This window comes from Mesoplodon bidens (assembly GCF_964165515.1).
Source record: "Mesoplodon bidens genome assembly, chromosome: 3".
Lineage (NCBI taxonomy): Eukaryota > Metazoa > Chordata > Mammalia > Artiodactyla > Ziphiidae > Mesoplodon > Mesoplodon bidens.
Window position 1 is genome coordinate 128,310,349 of NC_138178.1, and position 19,496 is coordinate 128,329,844.

The following is a 19,496-nucleotide window of genomic DNA, read 5'->3' on the forward strand; positions in this document are numbered from 1 at the left end:
CGCGCCTTCGCCCCACGTGAGAGCAGCCGCCAGTGGCCAATGGACTCGCGCGGCGGAGGGCAAAGGGTAGGCCGGCGCCGCCGTAGACGCTGGGGACGCTAGCTCGCTCCTTCCTGTTGACGCTGTGAGTAGAGGAGCTAGGCCCCGGGTGGGGCGGGTCTAGGGTGGTGGTTACCCTCTGCCCTTTCCCTTCTCCCATCGCTAGGCTGACTGAAAATCTGGCCCGCCGAGTCGGGCGTCCTCGCTCTTCACCGCCGAGAGGACTCGGGGCCGCGGGAGAAAGTCGGGATGATTATGGTGAAAACTGTCGTTCGGTCAAGCCCAACGGCCTCCCTACCTCCCGCCAGGCCCCGCCCCTCTCGACCCCGCCCCGCGTCACGCGAGGCTCCGCCCCCTCTCGACCCCGCCCCCTTCAGCCCCGCCCCGCGTCACGCGAGGCTCCTTTCAGGGCACCGCGGTCTCCAACCCGGCTCACACCCAGTGGAGTGGCCACTGGAGGGGCGCTCGCTGTCCAGCCCTAGCCCTCTCCGGACGGAGGCTCTGTCATGGCAACGCCTGATAGCCTGCAGTCTTCTGGACTTCCATATATGTGGCTCCTGGCGTGCCATTCATTCATTTATTGGTCCTGTAAATATTGAGCGCCTAAATGAACCAGACGGCTCGGTCTCTGACATCATTTAGCCATCTATTTCCTTTTTTAAAAAATCCTGGGGCTTCCCTGGTGGCGCAGTGGTTGAGAGTCCGCCTGCCGATGCAGGGGACACGGGTTCGTGCCCCTATCCCGGAAGATCCCACATGCCGCGCAGCGGCTGGGCCCGCGAGCCATGGCCGTGGAGCCTGTGTGTCCGGAGCCTGTGCTCCGCAACGGGAGAGGCCACAGCAGTGAGAGGCCCGCGTACAGCAAAAAAAAAAAAAAAAAAAAAAAAAAAAAAAAAAAAAAAAAAATCCTGGACCGAGATATACTTCTAAATATGCTGTGCGGGCCTGGGAACAGCGACTCACCTGTGCAGGTCACTTCACCCCTGTTTATCTGTAAAATGAGGGAAGTGGACCGTGTAATGTATGAAAGACCTGTGTTAAATTACATGATCCTTTATCACCATGCCTGTTTAACATTTGTTCTCTCTGCTTGATGGAAGTTTTTTAATTTTTAGGGTCAGGACAGCTGAACAAAAATAGAATCATTTAACTTTATTGCTGGAAGGACTTATTCTTGCCTGTGTGAATTTGGCTCCAGTTATTAGTCGGATAGCTTGGGGAAGTCATTTCACCTCTTTGCCTCAGACCCTTCTCTGTGAACTAGGAGTAATAGCAGGATCTCCTTCATAGGACTTTTGTGTGGATTACACGAGATAAGGCTCATCAGATGTTAACACAGTAAAGTGCTCGATAAAGTGATGGCTTTTATTATGTTTATATGGTTTTATCACCTGGACAGTTGTACATATTTTCTTTATCTGCGAAAATAATGTGGAATGTTGCCTGCTTGTTCATCACAAATGAAAAAAATAAGAAATGGGTTTTTTTTTAGTTCAATTTTTTAGTTTTAAGCTAATTGTAGACTCCCATACAGTTGTAAGACACAGTAGAGATCCTGTGTACCCTTTACCCAGTCTTCCCCAATGGTAACATCTTGTAAAAGGATAGAACAATAACTCAACCAGGAAATTGACATTGACACAGCCCATGGATCTTATTGAGATAATCACAGTTTTACCTTTGTGCATGTATTTAGGTCTGTATAGTTTTTATCACATGTGTAGGTTTTGTTTTGGTTTTTTTTGGCCGTGCCATCGGGCTTTTGGGATCTTAGTGCCCCAACCAGGGATTGAACCCCAGCCCTTGTCAGTGAGAGCTCAGAGTCCTAACCATTGGACCACCAGGGAATTCCGCATGTGTAGATTCTTGTATCCACCACAGGCAAGCTACAGCACAGTTCCATCACCACCAGGATCCCTCGGTTGTCCTTTTATAACTACACCTCTCTCCTGCAAGGCACCCTCTTCCCCATTCTAGTCTCCCTTTATAAAATTTTGTCATGCCAAGAATGTTACATAAGCAGAATTATACAGTATGTAATTTTCTGGAATTGGCTTTTTCACTCAGCATAATCCCTTGAGATCCATCCAAATTGTTGCATGTATTGATAGTTCATTCTAATTGCTGAGAAGTATTTCATGGTATGGATGTACCACAGCATGTTTAACCATTCACCCATTGAAGGACATCTGAGTTACTTTTAGTTTTTAGCTATTTCAAATAAAGCTGCTATGAAAATTAGTGTACAGCTTTTTGTGCAAGCCTGCTTTTGTTTTTCTGGGATAAATGCCCAAGAGTCCAATTGCTGGGTCATATGATAAGCACATGTTTACTTTTGTAAGAAACTGCCAAACTGTTTTCCAAAGTGGCTGTACCATTTTACATTCCCACCAGCAATGTTGAGTGATCCAGCTCCTCTTCAGTGTCACCAACTTTTGGTACTATCACTATTTTTTATTTTAACCATTGCATGGGATGTAGTTGATTTGTTACTAGGTTGAGTACAGAATTATATAGTTCTAGGGTCTGTGGTCAGTCTTTCATGGGGCAGCCCAGAATAGTGACTTTTTTACTACTCTGTGATTTTGAGCACGTGCTTCTTAGTTTAGCAAAGTGAAAGAACTCAAAATACACATGCTCTTTTTATAAAATTTTCCCTGCTTACCTTCTCCCCTAGGCTTGACTGTACATTAATTTGTTTCATTTAGATAATCTCACATCAAGAGCTCACCTTACATTCATTCACCCTGTAATGTCTTTGGCTAGAGACATTTGTGTTCCAGCCACCACCCTCCTCAGCTAAGAATTCATGTTCATCTTCCATCTCGGTCAGAAGCTATGTGAAATTAGTTTAATGAGTGTCAAGTGATATTAGCCTAAGAGTGGCTTTTGGAAACTTTGCTTTTCATTCCTAAGCAATTGCTCTGCTGTTCTATTTCACTAGACTCTAGACACCTCAGGAATAAGAATTGGCATCAATAACGGATGAATTTGCAGTGAAGTGGGGTTATAATTTGGGGAGAAAAAACTCCCCAGTTCTGATACCACCCACCCCTCTCTTCACACTTTTACTGCCCTCAAGAACGAGTTGGCTAGTTCAGTCTTTTTGACCACTAAAATAGCCAACGTTTTGAATAGCCCACCTAAGTAATTATGTTTCATATGTAAGAAAAGAACTTCCACTTAAAAAAAACTTGTTTATATGCAAATTGGGGGACTCTCCATATCCTATTTTGAGTCACACATTAGAGGTCTGGTCTTCTCTAAGTTGTGAGCATAATAGCAACTTTTAGAAACATCTGTTATGAACTTATGGCTCTAAGCTGTGTTATGATAGTAAGAAGAATTTTTAAAATAATTTTAATTTCTAAATTATTTATCACAGCGGTAATTTAGTAGTGGTTATTTTTTAACTTGCATTTCACTTGTTTCTTTTAATTTATTAAAGCTAAATTCATCAACTCACCACCAGAGGTCTCCTCTTTCCGTCTAGAAAGCATTCTCAGAGGTAGCTGCTTGAATTCATCTGAAATTCCTAATATCAATTAACAAAGTAGCAGTTGAGAATGCAAAAACCTACCAATTAGTTTTTTTAATTTATTGCTAAATAAAAACTAAATTTTCATGTTTAAATTATTTTAAATATAACATGTAATATTTTTAGAGATCATAAGCTGAAGTAAATTTGGTTTAATCTTTCCCTTAAGCTGAAATACAAGGTGGGCCAAAATGAATCAAGTGAAAGTACTTCAGTTTTCACAAACCTCTCTAATTTACCCACTTAACGAGTTTCCCTGGTTTCTGCATGAAAATGTATCACCCACTGAAGATTATTAATTGCCAAATATTTATTAAACTTGCATTAGGGGATGGTGCTGTGCTAGGTGCTAAGAAAAATGGAAATGAGTAATATGTGATTCTTGCTCTTCCTTTTGCCCTTCATACTTCTTTTTCTGCCTAACTGGAAACTCTTAATCATCCTTTGAGACCCATCTCAGAAGACACCTCTAGTATGAAGCCTATCCCTCACTCCCTTCTCTAAGCTCTCACAGAACTTGTCCATACCTCCATTAAGACATCGTGTTGCATGTTATTCATTTGTTTATATGTCATCTATACATATACGGTACATATACTACACATTCTATGAGGACAGGAACCTTGTTTTTCTCGGTCTCTCTCTCCTGTGTTGTTGTTTTGTTTTGCTTCTGTCTTGCCATTGAATCTCTTGCACAAAGTATAGCAGACATTCAATATTTATTGCATAAATGAATGGATGGATGGAGATGGCATTTGAGTAAGGTCTTGAGGTTGGGGAAGATTTCCATAGGATTCTGGGGGGGGATGGTAAATGGAGGGAACAGCCTGAGTTGAAGCTGGAAAGCCCAGATTTGTAAATAAGGTTGGCAGCCAAAGGAGTTACTGAGATGGGCACAGGTGGAGAGAGATTTAACCAAATGCTGGAAAGGGCTGAGAATGTGGGAGGAAGTAGCAGGGGGAGAAGTTTGCAGTAATGAAGGCAGGGTGATGATGGAGAAGGGATAAAGAGGCTAGTAGATGACCCCAGGGTTCTGTCCTCAGACCTCAGCTCTCTTTGTTTTACAACCCAACATCCTTGGGCACTTCCTCAGCTTTAAGGTAGTTCCCACTCAGGCCTCTTTCTAGTCCTCTTCTTTTTCCTGAGTTCTAGAACCCTCCAATGACTGAGGAAAGAGCCCTGGACTAATAAGAGAGAAAACTAGGTTCCAGTTTCAGCACTGCTAACAATTAACCATGAAACACTGGACAAGTCCCTTTAAACACATGCGTTTATTAATACCCCACCTTGTTCCAGAAAGGACTTAGGGTGTCAGCAAGTTACTTATTATCAGGGCTTAAGTTTCCTCATCTCTAAATGACCCTCAGTCTTGATGCTGCTGTCTGAGTAATATTCCTGAAGCATAGTGCTAACCATGCCAGTGCTCTATGCTAAAATCTCAGTGATTCCCAGCCACCTGCAGAAGACAAACTTTCTGGCTGATCATGGGAGACCCTTCCCGATATGACTGTGTACATTGTCTCCCTCCTCTTCTCATGATCCCCATGTGCTGAGCCAACTGAACTACAACATGCCTTAAAGGTTCCTGCCTCAGCTTATCACCTGAGCTACATTTTCCTGGCATCTTTGTCTATTGAAATCCTTGTGTGTCTTTAACTCTTTTGAGGTATTTTCCAGGTTCTATCATTTATTTTAACTACCTGGTAACTTGTTTTAGCTCATTCCACCCTGCATTAAATTGTCAGCTCCTCAAAGGCAGAGACCATGTTTCATTTATCTTTGTTTTCCCCCCACCTGGCACACTATCAGAGAAATTTGAATTGAGATAAATCAGGTTGAGACCCAATTCCAAAATCGTCTTCTCAACTCATAGTTTTGGGTTTTTACAGCTGGAAATCATCTGAGCAAATCATCTCATTTTACAAATGAGAAAACCAAGGGTCAGAGAGGTGAAGTTACTTGCCCAGTCTTTCCCAGCTGACCTTGTACAGCTCTTGCTTTGCATTCTTCTGGGGACACTACTTGCAGCCTTGTGATAGGAAGATCTGTTTCCACGACTCCTCTCCTTTTCTGGATGTAAGTGCCTTAACCTTGACACATTGCTCCTTAGGTGATTTTAGTTTGTCATTTTGGTACTGGAAATGTAGATTGGGACTGGAGCTGGTTTCAGTAAATTTGTAGATGCACTGCCTGAATGGACACCAGGTGGCACCACTGCAGGCTGACTCCAATTGAGGAGTGAACAAGTAGAAAAAACAATGTCAAGGCTGGAAGGAACCAGAGACCATTCAATTAAGCCTCTCATTTTTGCAGCAAAAGAAACCAAAAAGCAGGAGTAACTTGCTTAATAACTATTGAGTGGCAAGTGAGTCATCAGCTTTATCAGCACAAGAGCACTGACTCTGAAGTTGTAAAGTCAGTTACCGTATGTATGGGACTCCTGAATGCCAGCTGATGATCTAATATGAATACTGTTTTATGTGTCTAGATCAAATGATGCTGTTTGGAAAAATTTCCCAGCAGTTCTGTGGCTTAAAGAAACTCCCAAGGTCACGTGACTCCCGATACTTCTGGGGCTGGTTGAATGCAGTGTTTAATAAGTAAGTTACTCTAACTAAAGTGAAGAAACGTGGGAATTGTTACAGCTTGATGAGTTCCCAGTAGCTAATTTGGTTATTTCTTGTGTTTCAAATGTTTTGTGTCCTGCGTGCAGTACTACCCTAACTTTCTTTTAAAGCAAATAAAACATACAAGCACTGAATAAAGATCAGAAAAATAGATTACAGAATATTAACTGTCTGGGTTACAGGACTTAAGTGATTCTTCTTATTCATCCTTTCAATGCCTTTCAAGTTTTCTGAAATGAACATTTATTACTTTTGTAATCAGAAAAGCTCAGTAAATGTAATTTTAGAATATTTTATTCTATGGCTTCTTAAGGGATGTAGTTAACCTTTTGAATACTATCAAGGGAAATCAAGCTTTTAAAAAGTTAGTTGGGGGACTTCCCTGGTGGTGCAGTGGTTAAGAATCTGCCTGCTAATGAAGGGGACACGGGTTCGAGCCCTGGTCCGGGAAGATCCCACATGCCATGGAGCAACTAAGCCCGTGCGCCACAACTACTGAGCCTGCGCTCTAGAGCCCGCAAGCCACAACTACTGAGCCCACGTGCCACAACTACTGAAGCCCGCACACCCAGAGCCTGTGCTCCACAACAAAGAGAAGCCACTGCAATGAGAAGTCTGCGCACCGCAATGAAGAGTAGCCCCCGCTCGCCGCAACTAGAGAAAGCCCGCATGCAGCGACGAAGACCCAACGCAGCCAAAAATAAATATATAAATAAATTCATTAAAAAAAATAAAATAAATAAAAAGTTGGTGGCATGCTTAGAAATATTTTGAAACTGACAAAACTAACCTCCTTTGTTGCTTAATATAGCATTAATATCACTAACTAGAGAAAAAGGCATATGTTAAAATTAATGAATATCACTTAATGACATTAATTTGAACAAAGTTTCAAGATTATTCCCTTTTTAATCTTTTGTCAGTAATAAAAATGATAACCAAGTGTAGTCATTCATTCAAAACATAGATACTGAGTAACTCCTGGTGTGAAGCTATTGTGCTACATATGAATCAATGAAGACTCAATGTCTGCCTGATAAACTCACATAAGAATAACATGCCTTGACAGAGTTCACTTGAAAACAAAAACAAAAGCAAAAAAGGTACCAGGTAGAGCCATTGAATGTTTTCTTTACATGGATTTCACTAATATATTATCTCCCTCCTCATCACGTGAAAAGTGGTTGCTATTCTGTATTTACTTTGGTGAACATAGTTAAGCTAGTGACTATAGTAAAACCTACCTGCTTTTGTTCTCTCGCCAACAGAGTGGATCATGAACGCATCCGGGATGTTGGCCCTGACAGGGCGGCGTCCGAGTGGCTGCTGCGCTGTGGGGCTCTGGTGCGCTACCACGGCCAGGAGAGGTGGCAGAAGGACTACAACCACCTCCCAACAGGCCCTCTGGACAAATACAAGATTCAGGCAATTGATGCCACTGATTCTTGTATCATGAGCATTGGATTTGATCACATGGGTAACTCCCCTATCATTTGTTATGGGAAATGCAGGTGATTTGCAGTGACATTTGGTTGCAGTTGACTCACTATTATAGTCATAGGTGTGTCCTTTTTGCCTTTTTCAGTCCAATCCAGCTTGTTTCTTCCTGTGTATGATATTTATTTTTAAATTAAATAGAGGTTACAAATACCTTCCTCTCCTTTCTCCCTGCACTAAGCTTGTCTCTACATGCCTTTATTCTGTACTTTATTGACTTAAAATTCAAGGCCTTGTCAAATTATCTTTGTCAAACTTCTGTCACTGAGAAACGCTCACTAATGTAGAAATAATTATACCCACACAGCTTCTGCTTGTGTGGGCATTTCTTTCCTCCAGTGCATTGGGCATCTGACTGCAGAATGGCCCTGTCCATCAGCACAACCCGTAGAGTGAATACCTTGTATGGTTAATAGGGTGACTAATCGTTACTGTTTTCCTGGGGCTAAGAGGTTTCCTAGGACTTAGGACTTTCAATCCTAAAACTAGAACAATTCTGGGCAAACTAGGATAGTTGATCATCTTAATGGTAAAGCAGGTTCTTAAACTGTACTTTTTTTCCCCCAGAAGGCCTACAGCATGTTGAAAAAATAAGGCTATGCAAGTGTCACTATATTGAGGATGACTGTTTGCAGAGACTTAGTCAACTTAAAAATTTACAAAAAAGCATGTTGGAAATGGAAATAATTTCATGTGGGAATATCACAGACAAAGGTATCATTGCTTTGCATCATTTAAGGTAGGTGGTCAGTGCCAAAATGGAAACTTGATAATGTTAAGGTGAATAATCGGAATTTAAAACAGTTGAGAGGTGGTGTCTTTTTTTAATTCTGAAAAATATAATTTATGAAAATGACTTAGCTGTCAGCTAGAATATTTTAAAACAGTTTAAATTATCACCCTTAATATGTTATGGTTGTATTGCATTTTTTAGGGAGCATCTTTTAAAAAAATTGACCTACATAAAGCACCTAGCATGGTTCCTATTACAGAAAGCTTTCAGTAAGCACTAGCTATTATACTTCCTCCCCATCTTTTAATTTCCCCTATGTTCTGCCAATAAGCTCAGCACCACAGAAGTCTGAGAAATCTTAAACATTAGAACCAAAAGTACTAGATTGTTTATCTCTTACATTAGTTGAGGCTTTAAGGCTTCACTTTTTATACACACTTGGTTCCTTTAAGAACTTTCCCAATTTCTTTTCCTTTCTAGGTTAAGATTCATATTTTTAAAATTCCATTTACCTAAACTAAGAACAAAAACATGAAACCGTTCACCCATTTCTCCCACTCCCCACCCCATGCCTTTGGCAACCACCAATCTGTTCTGTGTATCTATAAGCTTGCTTATTTATTTATTTTTAGCTTCCACATATAAGACATCATACAATATTTGTCTTTCTCTGACTTATTTCACTTAGCATAATGCCCTCAAGGTCCATCCAAGTTGTTGCCAATGCAGAATTTCATTTTTTTATGGCTGAATACTACATCACTGTATACAGATACCACATTTTCTTTACCTAATCCATCAATGGATGCTTAGGTTTTTTCTGTATCTTGACTATTGTAAATAATGCTGCAATGAACATGGGGGTACAGTTACCTTTTCGAGTTAGTGTTTTTGTTTTCTTCAGGTAAATACTGAAAAGTAGAATTGCTGGATCATATGGTAGTTCTGTTTTTAATTTTTTGAGGAACCTCCATGCTGTTTTACATATGACTGCACCAATTTACAATCCCACCAACAGTGCACAAGGACTCCCTTTTCTCCACATCCTCACCAACACTTATTTCTAGTCTTTTTGATAATGGCCATTCTAACAACAGTGTGAGGTGGTATCTCATAGTGGTTTTGATTTGCATTTCCCTGATAATGATGTAGAGCATCTTTTCTCCATCTGTATGTCTTCTTTGGAAAAATGTCTATTCAGATATTTTGCCCATTTTAAAAATTGGGTTGTTTGGGGTTTTTCCTATTGAGTTGTATGAGTTCTTTATACATTTTGGATGTTAGTTCCTTATCAGATATATGATTTGCAAATATTTTCTCCCATTCAGTAGGTTGTCTTTTCATTTTGTTGATGGTTTCCTTTGCTGTATATAAGATTTTCAATTTGATATAGTCCCACTTGTTTATTTTTGTTTTAGTTGTTTTTGGTTTTAGTGTCAGATGCAAAAAATCATCACCATGACTGATGTCATATTTTATATTTAACATACAAAGGAGTTCTATGCCATAATATACATAAAATATTTGGAAGAATTCAGCAGCATTATTGATGTAATTCAGAACAACTAAACTGTCCAAGGTCTGGCTTAGTGCCCAGCATGAATTTCATTTAAAGTAGTACTCTAAGACTACCATTCTAAAAGTCATTTTGAAAGTGTAAGATGATATGAACACATTCTGTGTGTAGCTTTTTTAAGTCAATAAAGCAAGTTTATTTTTAATGCTATGAGTAAAGGCCAAGTTAAATTAACTTTTCAAAATTTCTCTTCCAGAAACCTCAAGTATTTGTTTTTAAGTGATCTTCCTGGCGTAAAAGAAAAAGAAAAAATTGTCCAAGCCTTTAAAACATCACTGCCTTCTCTGGAACTAAAATTAGACTTGAAGTAAAATAGTAATATTCAGTAAGTGTCTTATTTCAATATAAAGTATCATGTGCAATTGTTGATCCTAAACAGCAACAAATATTACATAAACATCAACAGAACTATAAGAATGTTATACCACAACATTCTAGCAGAGTCCATCATGTAGAAAATAAACATTCAGATGTGATTCACTAAAGTTACTAAGTTAGAAGTGAGAATTTAGGTACATTAAATCATTTTAAGAAAAATACAAACCAGGTACCATTTTAATTCTTAAATATTCCTTATTTTATATCAATCCTATATAAATATCTCTTGATGTAGATACTTAAGAGTTCTTTAAAATGATTTAAATGTACAACACATTCTTTATTTTTAACAGTAATTTGTTACATTTTACTTTAAAGTTTTTGAAGCATGTTACTATAAATATACAATTATGAAAAACTGGAAGCTAAATTTTAGATTCACTGATGGAGTCAATTATGCAAAGTAGTCAGAGGTTGCTGGGGCATTCGTATTGCTTCCCAGGATTTGCATGCATTTGTCTTGATCCTGCATTCCTGTGCTCTTTATACCATACATCCTTTCTCTGAATGAACAGTTTCTGGCTAATTTGTCTATTTTGTAGGCTTAGTCTAGTGTCTTATTAAAACTAGACATAAATACCTGGCTGGATTTAAATAGCTTTGAGGATTGCAATAGAAGAGAGGAAACAACGATGAAGGCCAGCAGAGCTATACTTGCTTTCTGCTTAAATTAAAAAACTGCTTCAAACAGAAAAATTTAACATGTCAATTAGAAACTAATTTGTATTCCCTCATATATGTTGGATAGTACTTCCCATGAGCTCAAGGGACATCATAAGAAGTATAAGCACAAAATTCACTTTACATCTAGAAAGCAGTGATAAAGAATATCATAAATAGGTATAAACAGATCTTTATTTTTACCTGCTGCAAATGGTCCTGATTCTATTATTGTTAGTTATGTGCCAACTTGTTTGTGGATTTCTGTATGTTTGGTTTGAATATTAATCTGTTGAATATAACCTTGACTGGAGATAATTTTAAAATAAACACTTTCTGTGATACAGCATTAAAGTAGAAAAATGAATTTTAGTTGTGTTAGGAACCAGCTTATGTAGATAGCACATACCATAAATGATATAGTTTACTAATATAATTGCCACTGTCATTTTAAAAATCAGAAAATAGTAAATAAAAAAATGATAAGGATGTAGAACAGTCTTATGTGAAACAGTGGTGATTCCATGCTGAAGGAAAGATCACAGATATGGTTAAATTAAGTATAAGCATATATTTAATAGAACTCATTAGAAAAAAATGACCACTTCTATCTCAACCTTGTTTGATTACTATGTGATGAAGCAACTGACTGACCACAGGTTAGTCTGGAGCTACTTTTCTACTCTGAATGGTATTCCTTAAAACTACTGGATAAATTAGGCAGTTATAGTCATCTGCCTCATCAGGTACACTGTTGGGGGTAAGGAAAAAACACAAAATGTAAACTATTAGCAGAAACTGGATGTCCTTCTTTGTCATTTGAATCAAGTCTACATAACAAGAAGTAGATTATACGGTGACTAGTATTTAACCCGCTATCAGCTCTATGCAAGAAGCTACATACATTAGGAAGCCTCAGGACATCACTAAACTGGCTGGGGTAGCCAAAATTATTGAACAGATGCCAGAATTTGGTGGATTACTTAACAGTAAGTGAATAAGGTCAAATGCTCTCATGAAGAAAATTAACATAGCAGTAAACTGAGAATGCAGAAGAAAGGTTTTGAAGATACAGTAAAATACATCTTCAAAAAACCATGGCTGAGGACTGCTAGGAAATAGCAGCACTTCAATCAAAAATGGGGTTGAGTAATAAGAAGCAGATATCAGCTTCATATTGCCCTTGTGTCCAGGGGACAAGGATGAAAAAGCTTTATGAATAGGAGCAATAGGCCAAATCAAAGCTAGTTATATGTCATCATTTTAAGTATCACTGTACAAAGCTAGGAATTCTCAATAATATCATTTTGGTCTATTTTCTTATTAGTTAGGTTTTGGTTGTTAGGTTGGTATATATACACACATATATGTGTGTGCACTATAGATATACACACATACACATACAGTGTAAAAAGATATTTCAGGGAAAACATCAGCTTATAACCTTATGTCTTTTATGACCCAAGTAAAAGCTCATAAGCAGTTTCTTCCAAAACCCAGATCACTGTAGTCCTGCCAGTATCTCTGTCTCCAAGTCTGAGGCTGAGCTGGAGAGAATGAAGTACTAATTACTTTCAGGCTGGCAGGCCCAGTTCCTGTGAAGCCTGTGGATCTTGTTCTACCCCTGGGTCAGCTGCCAAGCTTCATGCCACTGTTTGCAAGGGGAATTGGGTGAACAAGTGTAGATGGATTATAGTAAATCCATCTTCCCTGCAAAAATGACTAAGATGCAACCTTTACTAAAGGTAAAGACCAAAGTATATGTAAGAAATGTCTATAAACATATCATTAAATATATAAGCATGTAAATTATCTTTTATGATAATCCATGATTTTAAATATTTTAAACATCTCATATATTCAAAAAAGTTTCAATATATAAAAATCAAGAGCTAGAGCAAGCAGGAAATGGAATTTTAAACATTTTGGTTTCAAGAACCTTAACTCTCCTTAAATACGATGAGAAAATCTGAAAAGGCAGGAGATAGGACTCAAAGCAACAGAGATCCAAGGAAACGTATATGGGCATTCTGTAATCCATTTTTTCACTTGTTGCATATGGTACAATTGAAGCATAAATTTTTTTATCTCTAATTTTGCTGGAGGTATGGGCGAGTGCAGTAGATAGTTTATATTCTGTCCATAAGCTCAGCTACTTAGATACGACAAAAATAAAAGTGAAAATCCAAATAAGTTTTTCCTTTCTGTTCTGGACACCATCGTCAAGCATGGAACACTGCCTCTGGAATTTCCCTTCACGTCTTGCCAAGTGGCCTCCCCCAGTTAGTTACTTATGTTTTCTCCTGATGATTTTTTTCAACATTGTGATTGCTTTCAATCAAATGTATGTTTTATTGAAATTAATGATCAACTCTTTTTTTGTTATCAATCTCCAAGCTCTTTAAATGTTTGGAAAATGGTAGTTAAGTTTCTTGGTGTTATAGTAGTACTTCTTGTTATCCAAAGCTGGGAGGATGCTGCTGCTAGCCAGCTGAGGTAGGTACTGCAACTGAAAATATGAAACACAGAATTACGTTCAATGCCGTACACTTTTTTCATTATTGATAACACATCCAAAAGAGGTAAACAAACAACTTTTCCAGCACAGAAATACTTTTTCTACACAGAATCCAGGATCTGAGAAAGGACAAAATGTTTAAATTTGGTCTCTGCTCAGGGGCGGAATTGAAGGATGTGGAGCTCACCCCCTCCCATAAATTTGGTCTCTGCTTTTTCTTTTCAATATTTATTTTATATTATAAAGCAAAACATGCATATTAAAGGAAATTTAGAGAATATGAAAAAGAAGGGAAAATCTACATGTTAACATTACTGGAAAAAAGCACAGATTCATGGGGGTTAAGAGCTTGCTGGGACCTTAGGGATCATTTAAGCCAATATCTTGTCTTGTAGTGAAGAAAACTGATGTCTGGAGCACTCAGGTGATTTGCCCACCTACTGCCTTAGTTAAAAAGGCAAAACTGCTCCTTTCATGCTGCCAGAAAATGTTTGCATTTATCGTCAATGTCAAATGAAAGTAAGGGAACACATTTTTTTTTTGTACAGTACTATATGGCCTTAGGTATCTGAAAAACAAATACTTTAAAATCAAACAATTGGCACCTACAAGCAACACACAAATTAGTTGGGTTCCCCTAGTCTTTCAAGTAAAAATGTTTCCATCAAGACCCTCTTTTTTTTTTTTTTAATTGGTGCCTATTTCAGTAGCATTTATGGGCAGGTGGCTCATCCTGAGGTTCTAGTCACAACTCTGCTACAAGTCTCACTTTCTGCCATTGATAATCCACTTTTCTAAGTTTTTTTTTTTTTTTTTTTCATTTTTGGCTGTGTCGGGTCTGTTGCTGCGTGCGGGCTTTCTCTAGTTGCGGTGAGTGGGGGCTACTCTTCGTTGTGGTGCACGGGTTTCTCATTGCGGTGGCTTCTCTTGTCGCGGAGCATGGGCTCTAGGCGCGTGGGCTTCAGTAGTTGTGGCACACGGGCTCAGTAGTTGTGGCGCACGGGCTCTAGAGCGCAAGCTCAGTTGTTGCGCATGTGGGATCTTCCCGGACCAGTGCTCTAACCCATGTCCCCTGCATTGGCAGGCAGATTCTTAACTGCTGCGCCACCAGTGATGTCCCACTTTTTTTTTTTTTTTTTTTGCGGTACGCGAGCCTCTCACTGTTGTGGCCTCTCCCGTTGCGGAGCACAGGCTCTGGACGCACAGGCTCAGCGGCCATGGCTCACAGGCCCAGCCGCTCCGTGGCACGTGGGATCCTCCCAGACCAGGGCACGAACCCGTGTCCGCTGCATCGGCAGGCGGACTCTCAATCACTGTGCCACCAGGGAAGCCCTAAGTCCCACTTTTTTAAGTTTTAATTCCAGTTTCTTTAAAAGAAGGGATGAGGTTTTCTAAAATCCCTTGTAATTCAAGGGTTCTAAGATGATTGAACACAAAGAAAACAGCAAGATAAGGGGTAACTCTGAGGGGAAGGTCTATTTCCAGTTTGTTTTGCATTAAAAGCATTCTTAATTTCATAACTCTGGTCTTTTAGGGCCCTGGGTTTCATGCTATACCTGTTCATAATGGACTGTCCACCCTCTTCTCTCCTCCAAGCCTCACAAACACCACCCAGGTGCCACTCAGCATACTGGGCAGAGGAGGCTGCAAAGGGAAAGACTAAAGACAAGATAATTTATAGCTTAAGGGGCACCTGAGCAGACCCAGAAGCGACCAGGAGCAGCCAGCTCACCTTAACTGTGGTTCCAACTACAGCCCATCCTAAATTATTACGGCTTTTGGCTTGTGACAAGACACTTAATGTAAGGCCATTCTGCCACTTTATACCAATCACAATTCCCCACAGGCTCCCTTGGATGCAGCTTGGATGCTGTGATCTGGTTAAATGCACTGTTCTGCTGCTCTCACTGAAAGCACTCATCACCACATTTACACTAGCCAACTCTGATGATTAATGGATCAGGGAGGAAAACATTTCCTTTTTTAGATAAACCTGGAGTGTCAATCAATACTGAAGGTAAACATGATGACAGAGAGCTAACCGGGATAAATTTGATTTCGTTTTCCAAAGCATAAGAAGCACGCTGCTTGTCCCTGGCTGGGACCTGTGCTCATGCACACCAAAAGCCCTGGCCCCTGGCTGGCAGCAGGGAGCTGTTGGGCAAGGTCACCTTTAGGATTCTGGGAGAAGGGCCCTTAGCAGGCAGATGTCTTTGGGACCCTGGTTGGTAGATCTTGTGACCTGTGTGTCTCATGCAAGAATAAAGGTGCTGGAGCTGCAAGCCACAATTGCCACCTCAAGTATAGATTCAGACTCTCCGCACCAGCTGGCAGGTATGAGCTCATTTGAAATTGCAACCTTGGATGCTTCTGTAAAGCAGTGCCCCATTTTTACCCGCGGCAGGTGCTTTCGGCTCTGTCTTAGGGTCTTCCTTGTTGATTTCTCATGCTCTTTTGCCAAATCCCCTATTTCTCTGATGCTGTCAAAATATGGATGCCGCAACAGCTGCTCACATGTCAGTCTCTCGGCAGGATTCATGTGGAGACAGCCCTGAAAGAACAGAAAATACCCTCTTCTTACTTCTTTAAAATTGCATTAACTTATCAAAGTCATTTTTTTCTTCTTTGAAAGATTAAACTCTTCAGTTGGGAACAAAAGGGGGGAAAAAGTAGGAAAAAACACACCAATCATGACTTTCGTTCCTTCCACAATCATTCATGGGTAACCACGTAATGAATTAATAGTTTCTAGGAATAGTAACAAAAAAAAAATCATTTTCTCCACCTTGTTCTGTTCTTGAGGTATTTGGCGCTCTGCCCTGAGGGAGTAGGATACAATTTTTGAGTTCACCTCAGTGTCTCACTAGAATAATCCACCTAACCCATTTGGTTCCTTGCCTGTACTTAGTAAAAACTAGTTTTTTATTTAAAAAATCACACATGGTAAAAATAAAATTTATACAGCATGCAGCAGAGTCTCTCCAGCACTCTAGTTCTTCCATTCTCCCTTCTAAAATCAGTTATTTTAGGTATATTCTTCCAGAAATAGTCCATGCATTACAGGTAACTATGTGTATGTAAGGAAGGAGAGGCATAATATACATCTCTTTATGTTACATCATTCTTAACTATTTGCTTTGCCAGTAAATAGGCCAGAGGGCTCATACTTGGATAGATTAAATCTCACAACTACATACCCCAAGGAACTGTCTCATTTTTTAAAATTATAAATGCATCAGTAAATGTTTTAAATACTTTTTGAAATGGGTGGGACATTGTCTGTAACTTGCAAACATTTTAATTGGTGCCTCATTTTACATAAGGGCTATTATATTTCTGAAAATGTATATATAAATCAAGTTTTAAAATCAAAACCTATTTCCAATATACTAGGGAGTTGGCTATTTAAAAGAATCCTATGGCTAAACATTTTTTTGAAGAAAAGGATCCTTTTGTAAAACAAACCACCCCAATCTTAAATTTCTATTTTGTGTTAATTTAGATTTCAAATACAGTTTAAGTTTATTTAAAGTGAAAAATACTTTCAGATGTTTTCACTGTTATGTGACCCATTTTTAAAAATGGAAAATATGTATACTTTTCAAAGGAGAAGAAGAATTCTAAAAGGAACACTTTTCAATCCATGGATTGACATACATCATTCAGATTCCCTAGTGGTACAGCTGCCGTGTGCTTCCAGGTCTGTTGGAAGCCATGATTTTACCTTTAAGAGCCCCAGGGCAGGATAAGAGATGTTTGGAAATTTTAATTCAAGTGGTTCCTGTTAAAGAAAAGAAAACAGGGATTTTATTTACAGCATATATTCAAATATAAGGTTACCTCAGATTGAATTTCTTTTGAGTGAGAGAAGCATCTCCCTGGCACCTTCTTCGCCTCTTCCACTCTCTGCCCACCCCACCTCCCTGTGTCTGTTTCATAAGCTCCTTCTTTCCCCACCTCCAAATTGTTTTATAAGCTCCTTCTCTCCCCACCTCCAAATTGCTTTTCCAAATTTTCTTCCTAACCATTAACCCCCTTCACTTCCTGAAGAACTGATGCAGGTAGCAAATTGTGAGGGGATACTAAGGAAAGAAAAAAAACCCAAAACACTCGTCAAGCAATTGTTATTTCCTTTATTTCTGCCTCAACTTATATAACCTGCCTTGCCTTAGAATAACTTTCGGCATTTATCTTGGCATTTATAGAAAGGGGCTCTGATTACTGCATTTATTGATATTTACATAAAGGGAGCTACAAAATAGATTTTTTTCCCGACCCAGAAAATGTTTCTTGGTTTTCTGGAATAAACACTGTTCTCTCATCCCACAAGAGCCTGCTGTTTCCCTGATCATCCTACTGTTTAAAGAGTCTCCTGAGCAGACAATTCATCAATCTCCCTTTGGCCCTTTAAGGCTATTTTGCTCCAGTCACAGGCAGGAGACAATCAGGAATAATAAACACTATAAAGTAGAAGGAATGCCTATGTCAGGCAGACAGACAGGCCAGTTAAAGAGATATACAGCTGATAAAGAGGCTAAAGAGGAGGGGAGCTGAGATATTAAGAGCTAGCCAAGCGGAGTCAAATAAATGACCAGGTGTGTTGTGTGTTTAAAGATGGCAGTTCCCTGGTGCTGCCATCAAGATTAAAAGCACAGTGTTACTTGGGACAGGGGAACCAGCCAACAACAACCAATTCCTGAGTGTGCAGTTATTCATCACTAATAAGAGATAGGAAACTCCAAAACTGAGGCTCTGAAGACCAACAGGGAAAAAAAAAATCCTAAAGCGGATTTGTATCAGCCTTTGAGAGCGGCCCTCTCCACCCCCACAGCTAAACTATTTCTCTTGCTATTTCTGTGTGTTGAATCTGAGCACCTCTGGGGATTGCCTTGACATCGCTGACACTGAGCCCTGCTGTCTCAGCAAGGACGCCTGGGACGAGGCCAGCTGGTTGGCTGTGATAGGATGGGCCCATCCCGCCTGCTTAGCCGGTTTCCCTGCCCCAGAAGCAAGCAGGCCTCTCTGGGGCAGGGTTGCTGACCGGCAGAGGGACTGGGGCACAGATGTTCAACCAGCACAGCCCCCCACTACTTCTTCCTGTGTTTCTGTCAACAGGAAATCCCCTGCAGCACAACCTCTGGGAAACCATAGGAAGCCTTTTACGCTGATGAAACTGATGAAACCTGGGTTGTTTCGGAGGCTTCTCCGGTAGAAAAGCGAACAGGAAATCGCCAAGGGATATTTAGCGTGAAACTGGGAACGTCCAGGTCACAAGGGAGCCGGCTGGGTCACCTCCCATATGCCAGGTGTCATTCCTGCTTCTGCGGCCCCGCAGGCTCCCAGCTGCCCCACTTTTCCTATTCCTAGCGCTGCAGGAGCAGGGGTGGCGGGGCAGTGGGAGGTGGGAGACTTCACTGCAGGACAGGCCAAGAGGTTGGGAGAACAGACAGCTCCAGTGGAACTGGATGGACCTTCCATCTGGAAACTGAGCAATGGAGAAGGGTTAGTTTCAGTTTGAAAGCACCTTCCTTAGGCAGTAGGAACTCAGGATCTCACAGACCTTAACTGTGCTCAGAAATGTTTTTGAGTATAATACAGGCTCATTAGAAGACTTTTGAAAATATTAAAAAACCATAAAGAAACAAATCATCCCACCACAAAGAGACATTCACTGTTAATATTTTGGTATATATCTTTGCAGCCATTTATTTCACAAACGTAAAAATCTTTGCCTGATTTTCCAGAGGTTGTCATATTATTTTATATTTATACATGTAAATGTACGTTTTTATTAAATATTTATACATGTAAATGTGTGTATTTATTAAATATTTATTAAAATTATGTCAAATTATACATACTGTTTTGTAACTTTTTCTTTTCATTTAGCAATATGTTGTGGACATTTTTTTTTAGGTGATTACATACGA

General features: G+C 39.8%; 2 protein-coding genes across 10 annotated transcripts in view; one reads left to right on the plus strand and one right to left on the minus strand.

The window, feature by feature from the left end:
• The first annotated feature begins 40 nt into the window (after positions 1-40).
• Positions 41-18,804, plus strand: DMAC2L (distal membrane arm assembly component 2 like). 4 transcript variants are annotated; one of them, XM_081229723.1, is made up of 5 exons: positions 41-124; positions 6,066-6,177; positions 7,473-7,681; positions 8,269-8,440; positions 10,207-11,350. In XM_081229723.1, exons 2-5 carry the CDS (start codon positions 6,071-6,073, stop codon positions 10,319-10,321), a joined length of 603 nt encoding a protein of 200 aa, XP_081085849.1. In that variant the 5' UTR covers positions 41-124; positions 6,066-6,070; the 3' UTR covers positions 10,322-11,350. The 4 variants fall into 4 exon arrangements, with proteins under 4 accessions (XP_081085849.1, XP_081085851.1, XP_081085850.1 ...); XM_081229725.1 differs by having other exon boundaries at positions 8,272-8,440; XM_081229724.1 differs by lacking the exon at positions 41-124 and adding an exon at positions 5,461-5,653.
• The window catches only part of CDKL1 (cyclin dependent kinase like 1), a 59,103-nt gene continuing 51,107 nt past the window's right edge, over positions 11,501-19,496 (minus strand). For 3 of the 6 annotated variants that reach the window (XM_081229717.1, XM_081229718.1, XM_081229716.1), the window contains 2 exons: positions 17,291-17,347; positions 13,589-16,117 (listed from right to left, as the gene is read on the minus strand). In XM_081229717.1, coding sequence (XP_081085843.1) covers positions 15,818-16,117; positions 17,291-17,347 — 357 coding nt within the window. In that variant the 3' untranslated portion in view covers positions 13,589-15,817. Of the gene's footprint in view, positions 13,558-13,588; positions 16,118-17,289; positions 17,348-18,749; positions 19,052-19,496 lie in introns of those variants that run through there. The other 3 variants (XM_081229719.1, XM_081229720.1, XR_014015449.1) reach the window with 3 other exon arrangements.